The 26,767-nt window shown below is 45.3% G+C and overlaps 1 protein-coding gene across 1 annotated transcript; it reads right to left on the minus strand.

Annotated features, from left to right (window-relative positions):
- Window positions 1–81: 81 nt before the first annotated feature.
- On the minus strand, window positions 82–18,611 carry LOC118679548 (butyrophilin subfamily 1 member A1-like). Its single transcript, XM_036356406.1, has 9 exons — window positions 18,533–18,611; window positions 17,630–17,977; window positions 5,927–6,208; window positions 5,642–5,809; window positions 5,032–5,052; window positions 3,465–3,491; window positions 2,622–2,648; window positions 2,388–2,414; window positions 82–725 (listed from the first exon to the last, which is right to left on the minus strand). Exons 1-9 carry the CDS (start codon window positions 18,609–18,611, stop codon window positions 82–84), a joined length of 1,623 nt encoding a protein of 540 aa, XP_036212299.1.
- Between the last annotated feature and the right edge of the window lie 8,156 nt (window positions 18,612–26,767).

Below are 26,767 nucleotides of genomic sequence, written 5' to 3' on the forward strand. Positions count from 1 at the left end.
CACACAGAAACAGCTTTCTCACCCATAAGAGCTTCGAGTAGCGGCAGCTCAGAGATACCTAAGGCACTGACACTTCACTTCTTATGGAGGTAACAGAGAGTTAGCTTCTTGGGGGACGCCCATATCAGAACTCCTTGAGTGAGTCACAGAGGTCTTTGGAGAAGAATCAGGACAATTTTCAGTGTGATCTGAGGCTGGGGAGATGGCCACAGATGTGCCAGGACCCTGAAGGCTAAAGTAAGGACGGAGGATCCCACAGAATTGGATTCTAGTGAAGGAATAGATGTGAGATCCATCAGCCATGTTATAAAAGGACACATCCCCAGCCTCCCAGTCCAGGAACACTCCTATCCTCTGGGGGCACTGCCTCAGTGACAGAGGCTCTGATTGGGAAGTGAGAGCCCTGATTTCCCCTTCCTTGTATGCCACCACCCAGAAATTCTTTTCTGGACTTTCTACAAACCACCCCTCTCTCTTCACTGTATCTGAGCAGACACCCAGTGCCCATCTGGTTCCGGGTCCACCTTCTGTTCCCACTTTTACTTCTGCCTCCCAGTAATGTCTCCCTGAGGTAAAGCAATTCTGGCCCAGAACACTGAAGGTGTCCTCTTGCTGTGCGGGGCCATCATGGTTCTGAGAAACATTTTCTTTTGAAGAAACATGTGTTCTATCCTCAGATAAGATGAGTTTGGTATGAGCTGTGTCTGGATCCAGAGTAACAGCCACTGCAGGTATAAAAAAAATAAAAAAAATAAAGGTCATTACAATCAAGACTGGTTGGTTTTAGGAAAGATTCAAATACAGGAAAAGGGGCATGTCGGAAAGAAGGGGAAAGCAATGGAAGAGTGGGCAAACCATTGTGTTCTATCCATATCTAGTCATAGGAGACGCGTGGTGTGTAGATCATAGAAGGTAGGGGTTGACAGGACCTCGGGTGGCCACCTGTTCCCCACAGGCAGACACTGTTTAGGGAAGACGGCTGTCTCATCTGAAAGCCCAGGAATTGGGTATTGCAGAATGGGGATCCCTCCAATTTCCTTCACATGCTGGCTGTTTGCTTTTAATAATTAAGTCTTGCCATATTTCAGTCACACTGTACCTATTTGCATTTAAGTTTCTTTGGTATCCTTTTTCTCTGGGCTTATGTAATAACTCAGTTATCCTTCTCACACAAACACTTTTTATACTTCTAATGGTTGAAATCCCAGGCTCTTTAGTCAGAAAGCCCACATTGTGACAATCACTCCATCCTTAGGAGCTTGGAAGTTGGCGAAACCACTTTGCTTCTCTCAGCCTTGCTTTGCCCTCATGACAATGAACATAATTCTGAGCCTTCAGCATAGGAGTCTGGGGAGCAAGAAATGAGGTAACCTGTAGAGTTTAATACTATGTCTTGCCCGTGACGAACACTTGGTAAACTTTAGCTTCCAGTAGCTCTAGGAACACTAACACTGTACATTAAGGGTAGCAGTAGCTCTAGTACTAGTAGCAAGTAGCCTGCTTCTCGTCAAACCCAGCATTTTCAATAATTAAAGTTTTTCTAAGAATTTGTGTGTGGGATATTATGTGTTTGGAGGATTATGTTAACTAGAAGATGGGTGTGGATGCGGGGATATTCAGAGTAAAGCAGAATGCAGTAGACAAGCAGTTCTCAACCTGTGGGTCGCAACCCCTTGGGGGATCGAACGACCCTTTCACAGGGGTCGCCTAAGACCATCAGAAAACACATATATAATTACATATTGTTTTTGTGATTAATCACAATGCCTTAATTATGTTCAATTTGTAACAATGAATTGGGGTCACCACAACATGAGGAACTGTGTTAAAGGGTGCGGCATTAGGAAGGTTGAGAACCACTGCACTAGTCATTGACAATCAACTCTAACTCTGGAAAGACTCTGAGGCCAGGGCCATTGTGCACTTGCACTGAGCAGCAACAAGCTCTGCTCTGTCTCAGGATGGCTACACAGCAGACTTCCTTCCGGCTGAACTTCTTTCAATGTTGTTCGCATGAATAAATCTACCTTGTCGCTGAAGTCTCAGATTGAACATAATTTCTTCATGGCAGTTTCTTTAATCCCCCATTCCTTCCCTTCACAGCAATTGCTTTTTCCTTCATAACATTCATCACAATTTGTATGTGTACTTTCCCATGGAGTCAGAGACCAGCTGTATTTATTTGACACTGAATGAATAGTTGTATAGATTTAGGCTGAATGAATGGTATCAAAATAGTAAGAAATCTGTTAATGTTTCAGCATGAAATTGAGACTGAAGTGAAAGCCATGAAGTGCCTAACCAAGGAGGTATTATTGGGTGTTTATATACCTGTTTCTGGTTTGTATAAAAGAGATAATGTAGGACAAAAGAATAGGACCACTCACCTGCTTTGAAATGTTCCTTTCTCCAGTCTAAAGAGAAAAAAAAAATCACGTTAAAATACAGCAAGAACATGTCCTCTGAACTAGTGGGATGCTTATTCACTTAGCCGCTATATTTTTCTAGACTCTCAGTTTCAAAATAAAATCTCCAGAAGATGGCACCTTTCTAAACACGCCCTGGAAATGGCTCTTGAAATCCTGGGCACCTGAAGCCCCAAGACAACATCAGTTACTCACCAGCATATAACCCAGCTTTTCTCCAGTCTGAAATAAAACAAAGAAGTTAGATATTCCCATTCAAAGGACATTTGCTTCAGACTGAAATTGCTGCAATCTCATGGAATCTGAAGGTTTATGATAGTGCTATATTTCTGTGTTCATCATCTCAATTAAAATTATGGGATATTTGTTTTCTTTTATATTTCTTGTACTATCTCTTCACACTTTCCACATCCACCAACCCATCTGTGATAAAATATGAGGGGTCTGGTTCTTTTTGGAGAAGAAGAGGATGGGCTATAATTGTGAAACTGTGTTGTAAATCCTGAAATTGCATTGCTGCCTTGACATCTTTAAGCCTCACATGGCTCCAAATGCCCAACTGTGAGTTGCCCTGTTCTTACCAGATATGCTCTGCATTCAGCAGGAAAACCTCCCACCCAGCTAATTCCCCTACCAGCCAAAGCCGCTGGCCCCCACCTGTCCTCAGCCCAATAGTGGGTGTCACCTCCCTGTCAGCTGGCAAAATTATTCAAACATGCCAGTCACATACTTCCACAGAAAACAGGAGTGCCTCATCCTCCTGTCATCATGATCCTACCTCCCACAGCCCTGCTGGTTGACTCAGCTCCCAAGTGCAGCCTCCATGTGTCAAAGGCACCTGCACGGTGTGTGGTGCCTTGCCCCAGGATGTGAGTATATGTGATTAACAAACCGCTGTCAATCTCATCTGCCTAGTGTTGGGTGACCCCCTTATTATTTTAGGGTGGAGTATTCCCCTTCACCAACAAGGTCTATAGGAGGGAATCAGAACAGAGGGGCAGATGAGATGGTTGACCCAACAATATCAGTATAACTCACCTTGATTATATAATTCCTTCTTTCTGTCTGAAAAGCAATAACAGCCTGTGAGATGCCAACTGTACAGAATAAAGTAATGACTAGAAAATCTACACTAATAAAAGAGAGACATGCAAATTGATCATCACTCTGCTATGCCCACCAGCCAATCAGAAATGAATATGCAAATTAACCCCCCCAAAAAATGGCAGGCGCCTAGCAAAGACTGAAGGCTCCAGCCTGAGTGAAGACAGAAGACTAAAGAGGCTTGAAGAGGCTTGGCTTCTCTGCTGTGGTTGGAGTGGAGAAGCCTCCAGGCGTGGCTTCTCTGTTGAGGCAGGAGCAAAGGCTTGGGTCCTGGGTGCCGAAGGAAAATTGGTGCCGGCAGCCAGAGGAAGGAAGGCCTATTGCATGAATCTCTTCATGTCATGGGCCTCTAGTCTATATAATAAAGAGCCATGATGCAACTACCATTAGAGAAGGACCAGACTGGAAGTCAGTGCTGGATTGCCGTGGTGACCCAGCACTGACTGGGGCTGCTACCGGCACCCACACCCAGCACTAACTGCCTAGGGCAGTGGTTGGCAAACTGCAGCTCATGAAGTTTCAATCGCACTGTACGTGCGCACCCACACGTGGTATTTTGTGGAAGAGCCACACTCAAGGGGCCAAAGAGCTGCATGTGGCTCATGAGCAGCAGTTTTCCGACCACTGGCCTAGGGGGCTGAGGATCAGGCCCGAGAGAGGCCTTCAGAGAGAGAGGCAGGGTCTGATCCGCAGTCTCTGTGGCAGTGGTTGATCAGAACTTGCCTCTCTTTCTCTCCTCATCAGGCCACCAGTCATGCCTCTGTTTCTCTCCACCAGGGCTTCTGATCAGCCCTGCCTTTCTGATCAGGCCCTGTTGATAGGCCCAGAGACACTGACTGGCATAGAAATTAACCAATCAGAACCAAATCTGGGTGAACATAAGGAGCCAATGTCTGCCTAGGAAGTGGAGCTTTTGATGCTGACTGGCATAGAAATTGACCAATCAGAAACAAATTGGCCAGCAGAGGAGGGCAGTTGCGGGGAGATCAGGCCAGCAGGAGGGCAGTTAGGGGTGATCAGACCAGCAGGGGAGAGCAGTTAGGGATGAGATCAAGCTGGCAGGGGAGGGCAGTTGGGGGCAAGATCAGGACGGCAGGTGAGGGTAGTTGAGGGTGAGATCAGACCAGCAAGGCAGGGCAGTTAGGGGTGATCAGGCAGGCAAAGGCAGCTGGGGGTGAGATCAGGTCAGCAGGGGAGGGAAGTTAGGTGAAATCAGGCAGGCAGAGGCACTTAGGGGCAATCAGGCAGGTAGGCAGACAGGTTAGGGGTGATCAAGCAGGTAGGCAGGTGAGTGGTTAGGAGCCAGCAGTCCCAGATTGTGAGAGGGGTGTCCAACCACCAGCTTAGGCCCCATCCCACAGGGGTCAGGCTTAAACCAGCAGTCGGACTTCCCCTGAGGAGTCCCCGATTGGAGTGGGTGCAGTCTGTGCTGAGGGAACCCCCTCCTCAGTGCACGAATTTCATTCACCAGGCCTCTAGTAAAAAATAAAAAATAACTTACCAAGCTCTTTCTTGAATGATTCTAAAAAGGAAAGAAAATAACAAATCAGATTTTACAGGAAAAGTCCAACGTTTACTTTCTAGACTGTTACTGAGCCCAGATCCTAAATGCTGCTTCCATATGTCTAGATCAGTGGTTCTCAACCTGTGGGTCTTGACCCCTTTGGTGGTCAAACGACCCTTTCACAAGGGTTGCCTAAGATCATCCTGCATATCAGATATTTACATTACGATTCATAACAGTAGCAACATTACAGTTATGAAGTAGCAACGAAAATAATTTTATGGTTGGGTCACAACATGAGGAACTGTATTTAAAGGGCCAAAAGGTTGAGAACCACTGGTCTAGATCAAGAAATGTATCTTAACTGAGAATTACTGTGGCCATTTATTCTTGATCCCATGTTTATACCAGTGAGTTTCCTCTCTCCATTGGACTCTATTATCATATTTTTCTCTTGGAGGTCCTGGGCCGCATGTCTTCTTGATGGTCTTGGGCTCTAACTAAGTCCTACATGTGTCTCTGTGCCCCAACAGATGCCATCCATATACACAGCGGTGCTAACAAACTCATACATTTACAGATGTCCCCAAGTCTCCTTCAGTTTTACCTTTGGCTTGGCTTTCTTTTTCTTTTTCCTCCTGGGCTTCCTTTGCTCTCTTCCTTTCCTGTTGCTCTTTCCAGGTCAAAAATACAACAGCACCGATGAAAATCCCAAGTATGAGGAAAGTCACAGCGAATGCTACTTTCCAAGGAGAGGTCCTAGGGAAGAAGGGCTCTGATACAGGGCCCCAAAAACCTCATCAAAAACATACACTGAGCAAGCCTATCCCACCCCAGTTCCCACACATCTCCTCCTTACTCCTGTCCTGTCTCCAAAATGAACAGTGCTGACCTGGGATAAAAATGGTTTCCACCTGCTCTTGTCCAAAGAAGGGGTTCTTCATGGTGCAGGACACCTCTCTCCATGAGCTGTCTCTCACAATGAGAGAAGCCTCAATTTGAAACAACCCATCATCGTCTTGGGTCTTGTCCTCAGAGAGAGAAGGTATCTTTTCTCCCGTCACATCTTTCCATTGTACCTCAGGCTGGGGGAACCATCTCTTGCCTGTGCACTTCAGTCTTATTCCTCCATCTTCTGGACCCACCATGAAAACATTAGGACCAGAGCCCAGACCTGGAGAGAAAAGCCATTCATCTGAGACCTGGATACATTTTGTCCAGAGGTCCTAGCGTTACACAGTAACACTGTGAGGGGAGATGGAAAAAGTACCATAGTTCTTGGTGGAAGGGCAAGGCATCTTACCTCCTCCCATGAGGTAAATGGGTATATGTAGTTCAAATTCACAAAAGACTTGAAGTTTGTACTGGGACTTATACTGATACCTGTCACATCTTCTCTACCCAGAGATATCTGCAATTGGTCATAGAAGGTTTATAGAAGGAGCATAGTAAAATTTGCCAATGTTGAATTCTTTCAGAAAACAACAATATCTCTATCTCTATCTCCATTTTTATCTCTATCTATATCTATATTTAATCTATATCTATATCTATATCTATATCTATATCTATATCTATATCTATATCTATATCTATATCTACACTTGATCTTAGCCAAAAGGCTGATAAGCGATGTATCTCTATCTCTATCTCTATCTCTATCTCTATCTCTATCTCTATCTCTATCTCTATCTCTATCTATCTACATCTATATTATATCTAATCTACTAGTGGCCAAGGATTCGTACACATTGAAAGGAAATCAATTAGAAGAAAGATTTGTGAGGTAATTACATTATTGCAAAAAATTACATATCAACATAGTATATACTAGGGGCCCGGTGCACGAAATTTGTGCACTGGGTGGGTGCGGGGGGGAGTGTCCCTCAGCCCAGCCTGCCCCCTCTCACATACTGGGAGCCCTCAGGCGTTGACCCCCATCACCCTCCAATCGCAGGATCGGCCCCTTGCCCAGGCCTGACGCCTCTGACAGAGGTGTCAGGCCTGGGCAGGGGACCCTCTTTTCCCCCCATCACTGGTTCTGCCCCCAGCCCAGGCCTGATGCCTCTGGCCCAGGAATCAGGCCTGGGCAGGGGACCCTCTTTTCCCCCCATCACTGGTTCTGCCCCTTGCCCAGGCCTGATGCCTCGGCCAGAGGCGTAGACCCCCATCACCCTCCGATCGCCTGATTGGCCCCTTGCCCAGGCCTGATGAGTCCACCAGAGGTGTCAGGCTTGGACAGGGGACCCCCATCTCCCCCCGATCACTGGCTCTGACCCCCGCCCAGGCCTGAGGCTTCTGGCCCAGGAATCATGCCTGGGCAGGGGACCCCCATCTCCCTCTGATCGCTTGCTCCACCGCCCTCCCAAGCCTGACGCCTCTGACCCAGGCTTCAGGCCTTGGCAAGGGGACCATCATATCCCCCCAACCCCCGGCTCCGCCCCCCACTCAGGCCTGATGCCTCGGCCAGAGGAGTTGACCCTCATCACCCTCCGATCACCAATCACCGGATTGGCCCCTTGACCAGGCCTGAGGCCTCCGGCAGAGGTGTCAGGCCTGGGCAGGGGACCCCCAGGCTTCACCCCTGCCCAGGCCTAACGCCTCTGGCCTAGGCGTCCGGCCCGGGCAGCAGGGACCTGCAGTGGCAGTGGGGGCGGGGGGAGTGGGAGGGGGGGCCGCGATCGCACGGGCTCCATCCCTGCCCCTGCAGGATGCCTCTGGCTGAGGCGTCCAGCCTGGGCAGCGGGGACCTGGAGCTGCAGCGGCCCCGCGATCGTGGGCTCCGCTTTAGGCCCAGGCAAGGGACCCCTAGATCCCGGGACTGCCAGCTTCGACCATGCCCAGCTCCCATCGCTGGCTCCACCCCTACTTCCTGCTATCACTGGCCAGGGCGGAAAAGGCACCTGATTCTCCGATTCATGGCTGGGGGGCAGGGCAAAGGCGGCCCCAGGGCTGCCGTTGCCCTGCCCCCCAGCTCTTAGCTCCCCCCTGGGTTTCCATCACTGTCAGTGGCAGGGGGCTTCTTCCTGCTTTCCCTTTCGCCTCCCTGCATTGTGCCTACATATGCAAATTAACCGCCATCTTGTTGGCAGTTAACTGCCAATCTTAGTTGGCAGTTAATTTGCATATAGCCCTGATTAGCCAATGAAAAGGGTAGTGCCATACACCAATTACCATTTTTCTCTTTTATTAGTGTAGATAATACGTACAAAATATTTTAATATCGCTATTCCCCCTTTCTCTATAATAGAAGTGTATGAGTCAACGTTTATTTTTAAATTTCCAGTGCACATAAACTGTACTGACCAGTTGGTCAGCAGATTGGACGGATGGTCAGTCACTTAGACTTTTATATCTATCTATATTCATATCTATATCTACCTATTCCATTTATTGGAGTCTCAGGAAAACTAACTTTTTGTGCTTAAATTGAGACTTCTTATAGTCACTTCCTTAAACAATCTCTATCTTTTTCCAAATTTTCTTTCTTGTTCTGATTAGGGATTATATACAAGATGAAGGTAGCCAGGTTAATTGAGTCAATTAAGGAGTTAACACGTATTTTATTTTTTACTCTCATCCATTTCTTTTCCCTTTACCAACTCTCCTCTTCAACTCAGCACAGGCTGGGTTCATTTGGGGATCCATGTCCCCAGCACCTGTATCAAAACATCACATTACAAGAACGCTAGAAGAATCCACTGTCTCTTTGAGAATAATGACTGTCTTGACTTCTAAAATTATATATTATTTTGTATTTTTATGAATCCTCTTACGTCTGGCTCAGTATTCCTTCAATTCCTTGGATGTAGAAAATATATTAGGAACCTCAGCTACAATATCTCTCTCTCTTCTTTTTTTGCTGAAAATTATGATATAGATAATAATTGTTACTACCAGACCCTAGCCTTCCCAGGAGGGACACACTACTAGAAAACAGAAATCAATCTGCAAGACAATGCTTAGAACTGCCTGGGGGGCTTCTAAATCTCTGGGAGAAAGAAAATGACTGTACGCAGGTGAAACTGGTTCTAAGCAAAATGAAGCAGATCAAAACCTAGGGAGCAAGTACTAATAGACCAAACAGACCTTGTACCTCCTGGAAGAATGTAACCATTGAAGTGCCAAGTTGAAATAAGCAAACAGAAACCACACTGGCGTTGAGAAAGGAGCAGGAAGGGATGCCCATTTCTGAGCATAGAAGCGGTTGGTTTTACTAACTAGACAAAGGTCAACTAGATGGAAGATAATACAAATGTATAATCAAGTAATTGCTTCTGAACATTGGACTTGCCTTTATATGTATAGGTCATTCAAAGAACTGATATGGAAAGGTACTAAAAATACTGTGACTCCCGCGAGGTTATTACTGGGAATCTGAGAATCTTTTACCTCCTACTGGGAGGTCACAGTTACATGGCTCAGGAGAATATGTCACTCTTTCTTTCAAGACTGAATGGATTTGTCTTCTTCCCAATAAAGTTACAGATAAAGAAAACACATAAAACAAGCCCATAGCTATCTTATCAGATATAATCGAATGAGAAGTGTTAATTTAAGAGGTCAAATATTAAAAGAAGAAAGAAAACAAAACATTATAATTAAAAAAAACATGTTTGTCTTGGCAGAGAATACAAAGCTTTAGAAATGGGAACTCTATGGTATTGTCAAAGAAATGGTCAGATAAATCATTATAATCACACAAAGAATTTAGAGTTTACCCCAGTATTTATGAGAAGTTTATGGGAAACAATGTATTTGTTCCCCACATTATTCACTAATGTTATAGAGATGAGTGAATATGTCTAGGAAAGATATTTTGAGAATTCCATGAATATTTATGCTAAAACAATTTTGAACGATTAATGATTGAAATGTAAATAGGAAGACAATAAAAAGAGATAGAAGTGAACTACAACTACAGGCAGTTAACCGTAAAGAAATCTCACCAACATAATGGTGAGCAAGAAAAGCCAGACATAAAAGAGTTTGTGTGTGTGAAATTCAAAACCAGGCCAAATTAACCTGGCCAAGTTAGGAGTGAGATGAGTGATTACTCTTGAGGAAATGGTGAGCTGAAGGGAAAAAGCAGATTTGGGTGCTGGTTTCTCAAGGTGTACTCCCGTTGTGAATATTCATTGAGTGATATATTTAAAGTCAGTACTAAATTTGCTATGCATGTTTTTACAATATATTTTACAGAAAAGTATTAGGAGGAAGGAGGTAAAATATTTTTGTAATGTTATTATATAAGCGTTCATCTAAGAGCATCATAAAAATAAGACATAAAAGATAATGTTGACAGTTCTGACAGCATACCTTTAAACTTCAATAGTTGAAAATTACCGTAAAAATTATAAGACAAATACATACTAGGAAAAAGTCTTTCAATATTTAGGAGTAAAGGAGCAACTAAAACTCAATCAAAAAAATTTTAAAAAGATGCCTCCCCAAAAAACCCCAGTTAATTAAGGGGCATGAACTAAGATAATTGAAGGTAAAAAAATATGAAAAACTATCCAATGTAAATTTTTGTGAGATATCAGTTTTTACTTTATTTTTATTGTGTGATATAATATTTTTACCTATCAGATTGGTAAAAATAAAAGCAGAAGAAATTGAATATTCAGTGTCATCAAACATGTGAAGAAATGTGTATTCTCATACATTGCTATTAGAAGTGTAAACTAAAACAATTATTAGACTGTTCACATATTTAAGAAATTTTATGATTATCTTGAAATTGGAATTGTTAAATTATCGGGTATAAATTTAATCATTTAAGAAAATTTATCTGGTAAGAACCAACTGCACAGAGACTTATGTGAAAATATGTGTATTTTGCTATTTTTGCAATGACATGAAATTGAAGATAATGTTCATTATAAAGTAAATATTCACATAAATTATGAAATTTCTATATCATGAAATTATTATTTTTATATCAATTATTATTTCTATATCATGAAATTCCTATATACCTGTTACTTGAGTTTTTCTCTTAGCTTTTCCCTGTCCTGATTCCAATTATAATATTTCAGTTTCAGGGTTATTCATTCTGCTTAAAGTAGGAACTACATTGTTTTGCTATATTGTTGAATGCATGTTATGACAGAAGTTGTGTAATATGAGTGGGAAAAATGGATGCCAATGAGCAAGTGTCTTTAAGGAGAACAGAAAGAAGCTTTGATAGAGTGAAGGGGAGACTTCTCAAAAGTCAGAAATCCTCAGGTGCCTCTTGATTCATTGCATCAGAGACTTTATACTAACCTTCCCCGGGTCAAGGTGAAGAGATGTGACAAAGCCCGGATAAACAGCATCCTAGTGGTAACCAGTGAGGGGCCAGGACTAGGGGGCGGTTCCTGAATCCTGAATGCCACAGGCTGCATTAGACTCCAAAGGCATATTCAGAATTATTACTCAAAGAAAAGAGGGTCAGATAGCTCCAATAAGAACTGAGGCATAACTTTACACCAGCCTGAATGACTGAGAGCTCAAAGACAGACTTAATTTTGTTTGTTTAAAAAATATCTATCTATCTATCTATCTATCTATCTATCTATCTATCTATCTATCTATCTAATCTAATAAAAGAGAAACATGCAAATTTACCGTAATTTTCCTACCCCTTCAAGAAACGCCCACCAGCCAATCAGAGTGACTATATGCAAATTAATCCAACCAAAATGGCCGCCAGTAGCCACAGAGCTGGAGCAAGCTGGAGGCTTGGTTGCCCCGGCGATGGAGGAAGCCACACTTCCCGCCTGCCCTGGTCAGCTGTGGCCTCCACTAAAGGCAACAAAATTTCAATTATAGAAGATAAATAAATCCCAGATACCTGCTTCCAGCCAGCCTCCACTGGGAGGTTGGGTGGCTGGGGGCCATGGCCAGCCTGCAAACAGCCATCAGCCCCTAAACCAGGCTGGCCAGTCACCCCAGCGGGGACCCCCACCCTGAAGGGGCTGTGGCTAGCCTGCAAACAGCCATCAGCCCCTCACCCAGGCTGGACAGGCACCCCAGGGGGGATCGCCACCCTGAAGGGACTGTGGCCAACCTGCAAACAGCCATCAGCCCCTCATCCAGGCTGGCCAGGCAATCCAGCGGGGACTCCCACCAAGAAGGAGCCATGGCCAGTCTGGAAACGGCCCTCAGCCCCTCACCCAGGCTGGCCAGGCACCCCAGTGGGACCCCACCCTGATCTGGGACACCTTTCAGGGCAAACCAGCCAGCACCCACCCATGTACCAGGCATATAATAAAAAGGTAATATGCAAATTGACCCTAACAGCAGAATGGCTGGGAATGACTGGTCACTATGACACACACTGACCACCAGGGGGCAGATGCTCAATGCAGGAGCGTCCCTCTGGTGGTCTGTGTGCTCCCGCAGCAGGAGCTCTGCTCAGCCACAAGCCAGGCTGATGGCTGCCAGCACAGCAGTGATAGCGGGAGCCTCTCCTGCCTCCTCAGCAGTGCTAAGGATGTCTGACTGCAGCTTAGGCCTGTTCCCTGCTGGCAAGTAGGCATCCCCTGAGGGCTCCTGGGCTGCCAGAGGCATGTCTGACTGCCACCTTAGGCCTGATCCCCCAGGGAGCGGGCCTAACCCAGCAGGTGGACATCCCCTGAGGGGTCCCAGACTGCGAGAGGGCACAGGCCGGGCTGAGGGACCCCCCTCCCCCGAGTGCATGAATTTTTGTGCAATGGGCCTCTAATATATATATATATATATATATATATATATATATATATATATATATATATATATAAAATTGATTTTATAGAGAAAGGGAGAGAGAGAGCGAGAGAGAGAGAGAAACATCAATGATGAGAGAGAATCATTTATTGGCTCCCTCCTGTATGTCTCCTACTGGGGATCGAGCCCAAAACCTGGGCATGTGCCCTGACAAGGAATCGAACTGTGACCTTCTGGTTCATAGGTTGACACTCAACCACTGAGCCACAATTGCTGGACTTGATTTTTTTTTTAAATAAGTTAACATAAACATTTTTGAAGATTAGTTTATGAACAGACATCAAATAAATGCAATGTAAATATATTACATACTAGTGGCCTGGTGCACAAAATTTGTGCACATTAAAAGGGAATTAATTAGAAGAAACATTTTAATATTGCAGTTTGCCCTTTCTCTATAATAGAAGTGTCAGAGGTGAAAGAAAATTAGTAAAATTTCTATGAAAATCTCCCTCCTGTCAGAGTCTGAGGAGCACTGCAGGACCCAGAATCAAGTCCCTGCCCACTCGTGTATGCCTCAAAATTGCACGAGACCCAGAACCGGTTGACCCCACCCCCATCAAGCCCCACAGGGAGGGGGCACAGCCTCAGGTCCCCCAGCCTCAGCACGAGGGCATAAGTGCGTGATGACCATTTGCATATTAGCTTTTTATTATATAGGATTTGCCCTAGCTGGTTTGGCTCAGTGGATAGAGCGTTGGCCCACAGACTGAAGGATTATATATAACTATATATAATAGTATCCTATCTAATAATAGACAAACATGGTAATTAACCATACCTCTGACACGCTTCGCATTGGCTAATGGGGGCAATATGCAAATTAACTGCCAACCAAGATGGCAGCTGGCAGCCAGGCAGCTGAAGTGAACAGGAGGCTTGCTTGCTCCAGTGAAGGAAGAAGCCAAGGTTCCCCACCTGCTGCTGCCCGGCTCTGAGCTTGCATTCTAAGAAACAATGTTGCAATTATAGAAGCTAAACAAACCCCAGAAGCCTGCTTTCAGCTGTCAGAGCTGGAGCTGCAACAGTGTTTCAATTATAGAAGCCAAACAAACCCAGATACTTGCTTTCAGCAGCCGAGGCCTCAGAGCTGGAACCGAGCCTTAGAGCTAAAGCCGGCTCTCAGCTCCAATGACAGCCATAGAAGGTAAATAAATCCCAGAATAAAAAAAAATTAAAAAAAGGAGAGGTGTGCTGGGCTGTATATCTGGCGCTTCGTCCAGACGGGTCATGCTGTGCTGTCTGTTCCTAAAACACATAGATAGGAAGGTACTGACATCAGGCCAGGCCTTGAGATATGGTCTCATGGCCCCTTCCCAGCATGCAGGCCTTCTTTCTCAGAAGGCCTGGAAGTCTCATTCCAAATTTGGGAGACAAAGGACTGGAAAAAGTATAAATAGAGTCTCCTCCATATTGGGGGGCCCAGAATTTGAAAGACACATTTTTCTCTGGGCTTCCACAAAATTTAAGAATAAAATGTAACTCTTGCAGTCAGGCTGCAGTTCAGCCTCTGCTTCGTCAGGGTGCTGTAACTGTAGTCAGCTGGCCAGCTTAATAAAGGCTCTTAAATTTAAATTCTGAGTTGGTGGTCTATCTCGCTGAGTGAACCCATAACAGAGGTTGGGAACTTCAGTCACCCGCCAGCCTTAAAACGGCCCGCAGTCCCTCACCCAGACTGGCCAGGCACCCCAGTGGGGACCCACACCCTGAAGGGGGTGCGACCAGCTGCAAACAGCCATCATCCCCTCATCCAGGCTGGGCAGGCACCCAAGCAGGACCCCCACCCTGATCTGGGACAAACTTCAGGGCAAACCAGACAGCCCCCACCCATGCACCAGGCCTCTATCCTATATAGTAAAAGGGTAATATGCAAACTGACCCTAACAGCAGAAGGACTGGGAATGACTGGTCACTATGACACACACTGACCACCAGGGGGCAGACGCTCAATGCAGGAGCTGCCTCCTGGTGGTCAGGGCACTCTCACATGGGAAGAGCTCTTTTCAGCCAAAAGCCAGGCTGATGGCTGCCAGTACAGTGGTGGTGGTGGAAGCCTCTCCTGCCTCCTCAGCAGCACTAAAGATGCCCAACTGCAGTTTAGGCCTGCTCCCCACTGGCAAGTGGACAGCCCCCTAGGGCTGCCAGGCTGCCAGAGGGATGTCTGATTGCCATCTTAGGCCCAATCCTCTGGGGAGCAGGACTAAGCCAGCAGGTGGTCATCCCCTGAGGGGTCCCAGACTGCGAGAGGGCACAGGCCTGGCTGAGGGACCCTCCCTCCCCCCTGAGTGCACAATTTTTGTGCACTGGGCCTCTAGTATTATATATTTTATTATTATACTATACATTTGTTAATCATTTTAATTATATGTAGGTATATTTAAATTACATATATAAATATATAAAGAAAGATAACTGGAAGGGCATAGAATAATTTGGTATTAATAATTACTTTGGAAGAGAAAAGGGAATATAGAGAAAGGGAAGATTATCAATTTATATTTTACTAGTGGCCTGGTGCATGAAATTGGTGCATGGGGGGGGGTCCCTCAGCCCGGTGTGCACCCTCTCTTATCGGAGATCTCTTGGGGGATGTCCAAATGACATCCTGGGATCGGGCCTAAACCAGCAGTCGGACATCCCTCTTGCAATCTGGCTCTGCTGGCTCCTAACACTCACCTACCTGCCTGCCTGACCGCCCCTAACTGCTCTCCCCTGACAACCTGATCTCGCTCCCAACTGCTCTCCCCTGCTGGCCCAGTCACCCCCAACTGCCCTCCCCTGCCAACGTGGTTGCCCCCCATAGCCCTCTCCTGCTGGCCTGATCTTGCCCCCAACTGTCCTCCCCTGCCAGCCTGATCTCACCCCTATCTGCTCTTCCCTGCTGGCCTGATCACCCCTAACTGACTCTGCCTGCCTGATGGCCCCTAACTGCCCTCCCCTGCCAGCCTGATCTTGCCCCCAATGGCCCTCCCCTGCCAGCCTGATCTCATCCCTAACTGCCCTCCCCTGATAGCCTGATCGCCCTTAACTGCTTCTGCCTTGGCCCCCACCACCATGGATTTGTCCGGAAAGAAGTCGGATATCTGGAAGATGGCCAGTCAACCTGGTCTAATTAGCATGTTATCCTTTTATTAGTATAGATAGATTATACAGGATAGTATTGCTTAAGTGTGTGTGTGTGGGGGGGTGCCTTTTTCAGCAGGAGGAGATGCTCTTGGCAGACAAAAACACATAATCCCTATATCTGGACTGATAGCCAGCCTTATGCACTATACTAACAAACCAGTTATTAAAAAATTGAACCGCTTTCTTACACCTTACACCAAACAGCTGTTGCCCTTAAAACCCCTCCTCATTCCCCACATTATGCTTTGCCTTCACAGTTCACCCAGATTAGGTTCTGATTGGTCGGTTTCTATGCCAATCAGTGTCAGAAGTTCCTCCTCATAGGCAACCATTGGTCCCTCCCAGTTCACCCAGATTTGGTTTTGATTGGCCGGTTTCTATGCCAGTCAACATCTCTGGGCCTATCTCTGGGCCTTATCAGAGAGGTGGGGCTGATTCACAGCCATTCCAGGCTGCTAGCCAGTGGGCTGAACTGCTGATCTCTCAGACATAGAGAGACATGGCTGCTGGCGAGGCCCAAAGAGACAGAGAAGCAGGGTCTGATCTGCAGCCTCAAAGCTGCAAATCAGACCTTACTTCTCTCTCTCTCTCCAGGCCTCACCAGCGGCTGCAGAAGCCACTGGTCAGCTCCTCCTCTCTCTCCCCAAGAGGTCAGCAGTTTAGCCCTTTCGCCAGTCCCCGCCCACCTGAACCTGTTGCCTGCACAGGTTCAGTCATCCCTCTGGTCGTTTTGGATGTGACAGCCCCTGGGTTTTTGTATCTTTATTAGGATACCTTTCTGAATTGAGTTTGATACAATGAGTTTACAGTATTATTGTAATTAAATGAAATAGCATCAATGATGATAAAACTTATGGTGGTTAATTCAGTTGTGACCAAGCCTCAGTCCATGGTGGCCCTTCCCACTGGTCCACTCTTCAGGCCATTTTATTTCCCCCCAAACCATTAAGTCCATGTTTTAATCAACTGTTTCAGTTAGTTATTGATTGTTTATTATTTTCTGACCTCAGTTCTCTAAGGATAACTTTTTTCCTGCAATATCAAGCCACCCTGTCACAACCCTCAAGTCACTTTCTCCAAGCAATGCATTTAAGACACGACCACCAGCCGTCCTGCCTGGGCCAGTCCCTTGCAGCAGATACCTGGGATTCTTGTCTGAGAGTGATGGTACATTTGGTAAGGATGGCACTCTCCTGCCCATGTGTAGGAGAGACACAAGAGGCCTATTTTTATGGTAGACTAGAGGCCCAGTGCACAAATTTGTGCATGGTGGGGTCCCTCAGCCTGGCTGGTGATTGAAGCCTATCGGGGAACCGGTGGCTGGGAGAAGGGACCCTGGATCCATCCCCGACTGGGGCGGGGGACCTGATTGGGGGCCGCTGGGGAGAGGGGCCACGGGAGATTGTGGGCGGCCCATAGGGACCCAGATTGGGCCAGTTGGCTGCTGCAGTTCCCGTCATAGTGACCTGTAGTTCTGGTCATTCCGGTTGTTCTGACATTTGGTCGCTCAGCTTTTATATACATGTAGATATTTAGGGAAGTAGTTTAATTTTGAAGTACAGAGCGATGTGTGGGGCTAAGCCCAGTCTAGGATGTCAACCAGCTTGCAGCATACTTGCCTTTGTGTATCCGTCCTGTTCGCCATCCTTCCCCCAAATCAAATGCGGAACACTTACATTTCTCTTAGAGTGGTCTATGCTCTCAGACAATTACTCACCGATCACCTTTAGCTCCAAAATCGCTTCTTCAAAATCATTTCCTTTTTTAAAAAAGCAGGTGTACATCCCATTGTCTGAGACCCTAACGCTGCGGATTCTCACAGCCACTCTTCCCTCGGCGATGTGATCTTTCACCAGCTCGGCCCTCCCTCGGAAGTCCACCAGCTGCTGCTCCGTCTGCTCCACTCGGTCCTCATACGCGTACACGGCATCTGCGAACCGCGAGCGGAACCACCGCAGCTCCATGTCCTCAGCGCTCATGGCCGGGGCTACGCGGCAGGGCAGCGCCGTGTCTGCGCCCAGCAGGGCCACAATGGGCTCCGAGGGAGCGAGGACCGTGAATGAATCTGTGGGACAGACCGAAAGCGACAAGAATAACACAGGACCCAGGCGTTTTCTGACACAGCGTCATCACATCCTGTGGAGACCCATAGGCACTCTGTCATCCAGACGGCCGCCTTCTGCTGCACACACCAGGCTGAAGGCGGGGGAGCAAAGACAGAGAGGGTGTCTACGCCTCCGGAGCTTACAAGCAACATGGTAATCTCATGTTAAATAAATGACTTTTTAAATTGCATTGGTGGTAAATTCCATGAAGGGGGAGGGAAGAGGGCTGGGAAATCATGAAGCTAGAGTTTTTCATCAGTGCTTGGACATCAGGAAGTGCATTCCCCATGAAGTTGAGACCTGCACGAGTTAGAACGCATTAGTGAGGTAATTCTGCCTGATCCTTCTCTCTAAAATAATCGTATGATGACTTATTTGCCCTTGTGTATAGGCAAGTAAATCACTGTATCAAAATGAAGGATTTATAATTAATCCAGGTATGTATGAGAAGTGATTGAATCCTTCTATTCAGAGAACGAGAGAATCCAGGGATAAGAATCTTTAAATATTCTCACCTGAGCCCCACATGGACACCTGGAGAAGCAAGATTGAGAAGAGATCTCTGGGCAGAGAGATGTCCAGGGAACCCACCATCTTTCCCAGAACGGAGGACAGTGTGCCACAGAGGGAGGCCCTGAAAATACCTAGAGGAGCAACAAAGATGGACCCACAGTAAGAAGTCTAACCAAGGTGGTTCACAAAAATGGCTCCTATAGCTCTCAACAACTGTGGTGTCTCGCTCAGGGACTCCAGGGAAGCCTTCACACTCACTAAGGACACCTTTTGTCTCCTTTTCCAAGGAAACAGTCTTGTTCCATCTTGACAGCCATGTTCTGCAATAATATATCTGTCCATGATCTCTCTAAACTCTAATTCAAGAACATTTTGTTCAATGGATGGGGCAGACAGGAGGTGAAGAGCAGTCGCTGAGATAGATGGCGCTAGGGCAAACATTACTCTGGTCTCAACAAATTCTGTCCCCACACATTCCTATGGGATTAAGGGGCAGATGTCACCTGGTCTGCCCTCTGTCAACCCCCAGGATCCTTCCCCAGGCTCAACCTCTTCCCTCTCTCTTGCCCACCACCTACAAAATGCAACCCTCATAATTTTAAAATCTTACACACAATATACAGAAGATGTATTATAGAATTGTTCACCTGAAACCTACATCATTTTACTAACCAATGCCACCCTACTAAGTTCAATAAAAAGTATAAAAATACCTAAATTAATTGAAAAAAATCTTACAGAGATGAAGGCATCCGGGAACTCCTCACCCTCACTGCCGCAGGCACTGAAACAAATACTCTGACATTCTGCCCAGTTACCGCTCTTGGCTGCCACAGGTCTCTCCTCTGAGACTTGCTCCAAGAAGCCCGGGGGATATCAGTCCTTGGAAAACTCGTGGCTGGGAAGGAGGCCTTGGGTGGTCTTTAAAAAGGTTTCAGAAAACTGGAAGACAGACGCCCCTGAATAGCTGCTTCTCAGCAGTGTGCTTCTCTTTGGCCACCTGACATACTGAAAACTAAAAGTAAAAAAAGATAAGGAAAGAGAACTTTAACCTGGCATGGTAATAAATCCATCCATCAAATAATTACATACTTATTGTGCTATGCCATCAAGGCCAAGGGTGAACCTGAGAAGCTGGCACAGTCAAGGGTGAACCTGAGGAGGGGAGGTGAAGGATTAAAGAAGACAGACAAGAGAATACAGCTGAGGCTCGGCAGATTTCCCATTCCTGGATGAGGACACAGAAAGACCCAGCCTGCAAGCCGAGGCTTTATTTTATAGTCAGAGCACACAAAGCAAAACAGGGGAAGTGGTCAACATGTTTACCATGCTCCCGGCACTTGTGTGTTTCACCATGTTTTGGCAGCACTTGTTGCACCTCCCACCCCTCATTAGCTACCTGGGAAGGAACTAGGGAGGGCTATAATTATGCCAAGAGGCTCTGCCCTCTAAGCTGATACTTGTTTGTGGTCCTGCCAGAGGTTTATCCGAGACTTGACCCTAACACTCCCAACTTATGAGCTATAGAGAGAATCAGGAATAAGTGTTTTCTTTCTTTCTGAGAGGTATATTACCCAAGTTAATAGCAATGATATTAGAACTTGCCTGACTGACTTAAAATCCTGGTGAGGCTATTTGCAAGCTGGTGATTTTAAGCAACTTATACAACCTCTCTGTGCCTCACTTTTCTTATATGACGATGGGTTTGATGATAGTACCTACTCTAAGTTTCATGTGATAGTTATATGAATTCATACATGTAAAGCACTTAGAAGACTGCCAGTAACTTTTAAATTCTGTAAGTTGTTAGCAATTTTTCTTTTAATGTCTTGCTTCATTCACTTCAATATAGCTGCTACCCTATTGTTTTCTAGTTTATTTTTCCCAGTTTTATTGAGATATAATTGACATATAATACCTGCCAGTTAGGCCCTTTATTTATTAGACAGGGAATTAAAAATACATCCATGCTTTCTGACTCCCTTTCTCCCAGACTTATAAATTCTCTCCATTGACATTTCTCCATTTTGTCCAGGATAAAAGGAAAAGAGCATAAAATTCTGAAGGTGATTTTCTGAAACCTTTTATCTTCCTTTCCTGCTGTAACTATGAGAGGTAAGGGTGACATTGCTGTCATGGGTCTTCACAATTCTTTTTAATTTTAAAAGTCCTCCAAGTTCTATGAATTCTAGAATAATTGTGTTTCTTGTTTAGAAAGACAGAACAATTCTGAGTTAGATCCTGAAAGAATTTAAGCAGGTACATTTTTAAAATTCTGGATATAATATTGAACATCTATATATGGCTTATAAGAAACACAGAAAAACAAATACACACCAGACATAGCCTAACAAAATTGGTGAAATGCCAGTATTATTTGGAAATAAAAACATTCAGGTAGAAATCACTCCAAGAAGCAAGATGCTCTTTCAAATACAGACATTTGCTAAGCACACATACTTTTTTAGGTTGTTTGGTGCTGACAACATACAGCAGAATTAAAAAATGCCAAATCTGTTGAGACCTCAAAAAGAAATTTATAACTGTAATAAATCAGAAATGAACAGACTATTGCAAACATATAAATGAAGTGATAGAGGTTTTAAATAAATAGCAACTATGCGATATCAAATCATTTATTTTATGACTTGGTAAGATTCAACAACTTCTCTTAAGTTGAATAATACACATCCACTTTAGGCAGTTAAGATGGATTAGTAGGATGACTCAGTGTGACACTTATCTAACCCCTTCCTCCACCTTGCTCAGTGTCAGACTTTTCCTAGGTTTGCTTATGAAAATAAATACCAAAAGTCTGTCACCACCACAGGAAAGCCACACAGTCTCCCTGGAGACAACTACTCTATTCGAAGGGCTGCCCGGAAAAGAAGAAAACAGATCAAATCAGCAGGTGACTCCTCTATTTCTAGGTGGTTAAATTCAGCAGATAACATCTGCCAAATCTCTTACTTCCCACCTTACCCCAACTCAAATAACAGTGACCACCCAGAGGAGGAGAAAACCAAGCCTAGAAGTATCCATATGTTCACCCTGCTCCAAGCCCCTGCATTGAAACCTGTAACTGTCTCTCTTTATTTATTTTATTTTTTTAAAGTATATATTTTTATTGATTTCAGAGAGGAAGGGAGAGGGAGAGAGAGTTAGAAACCTCAGTGATGATGAGAGAGAATCATTGATCGGCTGCCTCGTGTATGTTCTCTACTGGGGATTGAGCCCTCAACCGGGCATGTGACCTAGACCGGAATCGAACCTGAGACCCTTCTGTTCACAGGCCGATGCTCTACCCACTGAGCTAGGGTGCAACTTTCTCTCTTTATATGAGAGGTTTTATGAAGAGAGAACTTCTGATTCCTTGCTTGTCCAGAACTTTACTGTTTTGTTTTGTTTGTTTTTTGTTGTTGTTTGCTTTATACTTAAATGATAGTTTTGAGCCTTAGATAATTGTAGCTTCTGCTCAGGGAAGTAAAGCCTATATTCATTTGTTTTCTAGCAGCGAATGTTTAATGACAGGTGTATGGAGGACTCTGGAAGCTTTGAGGTTTTTGTTTGCTTATCTTTTTTTGGAGATCTAAAACTTTACAAGATTTCATGTATAAATGACCCATTTTTCTCCAATGATCCAACTTTATTTAAGTGTCCTTTCAATCCAGAGACCTGGTTCTTGTCCTTAATTTCCTTCTTTCTATTTGGGGAATCCTATGAGCTGAATGTTAACATTCTGGATCTGTTGCTCCTAAACTTGTGCTTCCTAAAGTATGCCTCTGATTTAATGTTCTGTATTCTGGGAGAATTCAGTAACTCCACTTTTCCAGCCTGATGTGTTGATCTTCAGTGCTGTCTACTCTGATATTGCCCCTCCCACTTGGTTTCTATTTCAAGCCAGTTTTTCATTCCCAAGAATGTTGATTGGTTCTCAAATCCTGCATCTCCCACAAATGAATCTTTACTTTTACACTTCACAGTTTTATTTTAAAAATCTTTCTATTCACATTTTTCTTTACTTTTTCATGTTAAAGAAATCTGGAAATTAGAAATAAGCAAATATAATAGACTAGTAGCACAAAAATTTGTGCACTCGGGGCGGGGGTCCCCTCAGTTATTAAACATTTATCGGCACAACACTGACCACATTGGTGGTGATGGTGGTCTTGTCAGAATGTGTTATATTATGCAGATGAAAATCTAAACAGATTTGATGTAGATATTTTCAAAGATGGAAGAATTGTCCCTGTCAACTATTTTAGTTGATTCATATCTTCACTAATTGTCATCATTGCAAAGTTTTCAGTCCCCGTATGGATTGCTGGATATAATAGGTCATGCACTGTCCCTGTCCTTTGTAGCCTTTGTTATCTTAAGGACTCTAGTTTTCCATTTATATGTTTCAGTACCAACCTTACCGGCTTAAAAATGTAAGCTTTTAACACTGCTCTCTCTGTTCTGTATCCTTCCGATGAAAAGTGGAGTTGGGTTGCAGCACAGGAGAGAAATTCAGAAGGGGAATATTGAAGTAATGACTGCAGTAGGAGAAGAGGGAACCTATTTCCCTGGTCACAGGTGCTGGCGCCCTGGACCACAAGGCTGGCAGCTTCTCCAGGTGGCTGCAGCCTGGGACCTCGGGCGGGTGGCTTATCCATCTCCTGGGCTGCAGCCAGCCGCAGGTGCTGTCACCTGGACCAAAGGTGGGTGGCTTCTTCTTCTGGCAGCTTCTTCTTCTTCTGTGTTTCCAGGGAGGGCAGTCAGTTATGTATATATGTGTGTGCATGCAAACATAGATGTGTACACATGTGTATGTGGAAATCTGCTGGGCAAGTCAAAACCATAGAAGAGTTGCCCCCTATCTCTTGAATCTTCCAGAGATATCCCTCACTTTTTTATTCTATCACTATTGGAGAGTCAGTATTTGTAGCCAGCCAACCAGTAACTATCTCAGTGTCTATTTCTGACTTCTTCTTTCCCTGTCTGTCTTCTAACCCCTAATCATATTTCCACCTGGATGCATCATATTTACTCCCAATATGCTGTTTAGAGAAGGAGTCAGGATGCTGTCTTCCCATGAATAGTACTCAGTAACAAACCAATTGCATTTTAGTTGGGCAATGCCCCTACCCACCCTTCAAATCCCTTCCACCATGCATTTCTGTTTCCCTTTTTGTTTGCTGGATTGTTCTGCTGCTCCTTCTCCTCACCCCAACACCCTTGGATTGTAATGTAAAATTCTTTTACCATGTCAAGAAATTATTAAAAATACAGGTACTTTGAAAAAAAAATACAGGTACTTCTCCAATCACTGGCGGGGAAGTGCGGGAGGTGGGGGCAGGGAAGAGGTGGATGCTGGCCGCCCGAGATCTACGTGGCAGCACGTAGAGGCCAGGACCTGGTCTCATGGGTTTTACCCACACAGTTTGAAAGGTGCTCGCAATCTGTGTGGCGGCCAGGACCCGGTCTCAGGGGGTTTGCAGTTTGAAAGGTGCTCATGGCACTTAGCGGTCAAGACCCAGTCTCAGGGGATTTACATGCACAGTTTGAAAGGTGCTCGCGATCTACATGGCGGCATGTAGCAGCCAGGACCCGGTCTCAGGGGGTTTTACCCTCAAAGTTTGAAAGGTGCTCGTGATCTATGTGGCAGCCAGGACCCAGTCTCACCAGTTTTACCCAAGCAGTTTGAAAGGTGCTCGTGGCACATAGCGGTCAGGACCCAGTCTCAGGGGGATTTACCCGTGCAGTTTGAAAGGTGCTCATGATCTACTTGGCGGTCAGGACCCGGTCTCATGGGGTTTGCAGTTTTGAAAGGTGCTCGCGATCTACACAGGGGTCAGGGCCGCCTCTTCCCTGCCCCGCATGGCTTCTCTGATCACCGGCTCGGGGCTGGGCAATGGCGTCCCAGTTCTCTGATCATGGCTGGGGGGCGGGGCAACAGTGCCCGGGTTTTCTGATCACAGCTGGAGGGCGGGGCAATGGCGGCCCGGTTCTCCAATCACAACTGGGGGCACAGCAAAGGCGGCCCTGCCCCCTGGCTCTTGCCTGCCGCCTGGGTTTCTGATCACCATCAGCGGCAGGCAGCTTCTTCTGTCCTTCCCCTTTCGCCTCCCAGCATGGTGCCCACATATGCAAATTAACCACCATCTTTGTTGGTGGTTAACTGCTGTCTTTGTTGGCAGTTAATTTGCATATTGCCTGATTAGCCAATGGGAAGCATAGTGAAGGTACAGTCAATTACCATGTTTGTCTATTATTAGATAGGAAGATAGAAATACCCATATTTCTACCATTCAGAAATAAATACCCTATCATTAATTTTTTGTGTGATTTTGATGTCTACTCTTCTGTAATTATTAAACAAATAGAATTATACTGTTCACACTGTTTTTTTTCTGTTCACACTGTTTTAAAAACTGTTTTTTGAGATGAATAGCTTGTAGTTCTCTCTTTCTCCTCACTTTTCTCTCTTAAACAACAAACACTGATGTGTGTGTAATATAACTCACTCAAAATATTTTCCACAGATTAATGGACTCTACTCAAACAATTTTCTATTATTGTGGAAAATATCTGGTATGTATATACATTTTCCAAATGTATTTTTTCAGTTTCACTGGAAATGTATATTAATATATTGACGTTTAAAACAGAGTACACACACACACATATCATAACTTTCAAAGTAAACAAAAGAGGCAAGTAGTGTTTCAACTCTCCTCTCTTCCCCTCAGTGTTCCGTTCCCATTCTCCAACATTTCAGACCTAACTGTTAGGTGGGGTCAGGGCCCAAGTGCACCAGAAGAGGCTTCCCAGCCTGGTGTGAAAGGGCTTGAATGCACGAGGAGGGAGGCACGAGTGGGGGGCAGCCCTGAAGAGAGCGGTGGAAGAACGTATTTTACTTTAGTCAAACAATGCAATATCATGCAGCAATAAAAATAAAAAAGTGCCAATACATACAACGTGGCTGACTCTCGAAAAAAATTGTGTTTAACTGAAGAAACCAACACAAAATCACATATCATGTATGATTCCTTTCTCCTTATTTTGAAATTTTAGAACAGGGAAGACTAAGTTATAGTGATTTGCATCAGATTCTTTTTGTTTGTCCTGGATTGTCCTGGCGAACAATGGACATGAAGAAAATTTTCAACTGATGGAAATGCTCCACATTTTGATCCAGGTGGTGGTTATATGAGTGTGAGCATTTGTAAAACCTCACTGAAATGTCTTTTCAAAACCATGTTTCCATTGTGTGCAAACTAGATCTCAGAAATTTAATTTGTTAAAAGCTGAATGCACCTCACTGTCTCTAGAGAACTTAGGTGTTTGGTGTCCCTTTGGCCAGACTGTTACTGGCTCCCACAGTAATGTTTATGCACTGGCTAGTTGTGTCTCTATCTGTAAACCTTGTGAGGGAGCAAGGTGTAGTGACGTGCAGGTGAAGAATCAGATTGAACTTGGAAAGTATGTGGCATGGAAAGAAAACACTTTTTGAGCACATTCCATGTCTGGCACTGTACAGCTGTGCTACTGCTTCTTTCCACTCCTGGGAGCCCTAAGGTTCTTGGAGCACAGAGCCTCCCCTTTCTGACCTCCTATTTTCCCCCAAAGCTCTGCACACGACTTCCAATGTCCTTCAGAGTGTGGTTTTACTCCCCAAAGGGAAGCATGCTCCTGTTGGTCTTATTGTCTAAATCAGTCCCATTTGTGAACTGAACATTGGGAGGACCAACACCTGAATATCTTACAGGAAGATTTCCTCTCTGAAATATGTGACTGCCGCCCTCTGCAGGCAGGAGGAGGAGCTGCACTGAGCATTTTCCACCGAAGCAACTTGAGAGTTCTTATCATTCCATACTCAGCTCAGTCCAAAGTCCACCGTGATGGCCTTTATTCCTCCACTTTCGAAGTAACTAGAGAGTGGAGGCAGGCTGTGCCTTTCTCATCAGACCCTTCTCGGAGAGGCATGCCAATGCCAGTGCCTCCTGGCAGCCCTGTTTGCCCTCCTCCTGAGGATATTTTCCCAATCAGGGTGGGTTGAAGCCTGCTGCTCCCGGCCCCTGCAGCCACAGCCTTGGATGCTGACCACAAGGACAGCCAGGTGCAAACTGCCTCTGGAGCGAGCACTGTGGGTGCACGGAGAAGACCCGGGGCTTCCAGGAACACCCACCCTGTGGCCCAGTCTGGATGGTGAGAGAGAAAGGTGTGGGATGCACAGGTGTGTCTTTGGGGCA

The sequence above is a fragment of the Myotis myotis genome, unplaced genomic scaffold, assembly GCF_014108235.1.
Source record: "Myotis myotis isolate mMyoMyo1 unplaced genomic scaffold, mMyoMyo1.p scaffold_m19_p_26, whole genome shotgun sequence".
NCBI classification, from domain to species: Eukaryota; Metazoa; Chordata; class Mammalia; order Chiroptera; family Vespertilionidae; genus Myotis; species Myotis myotis.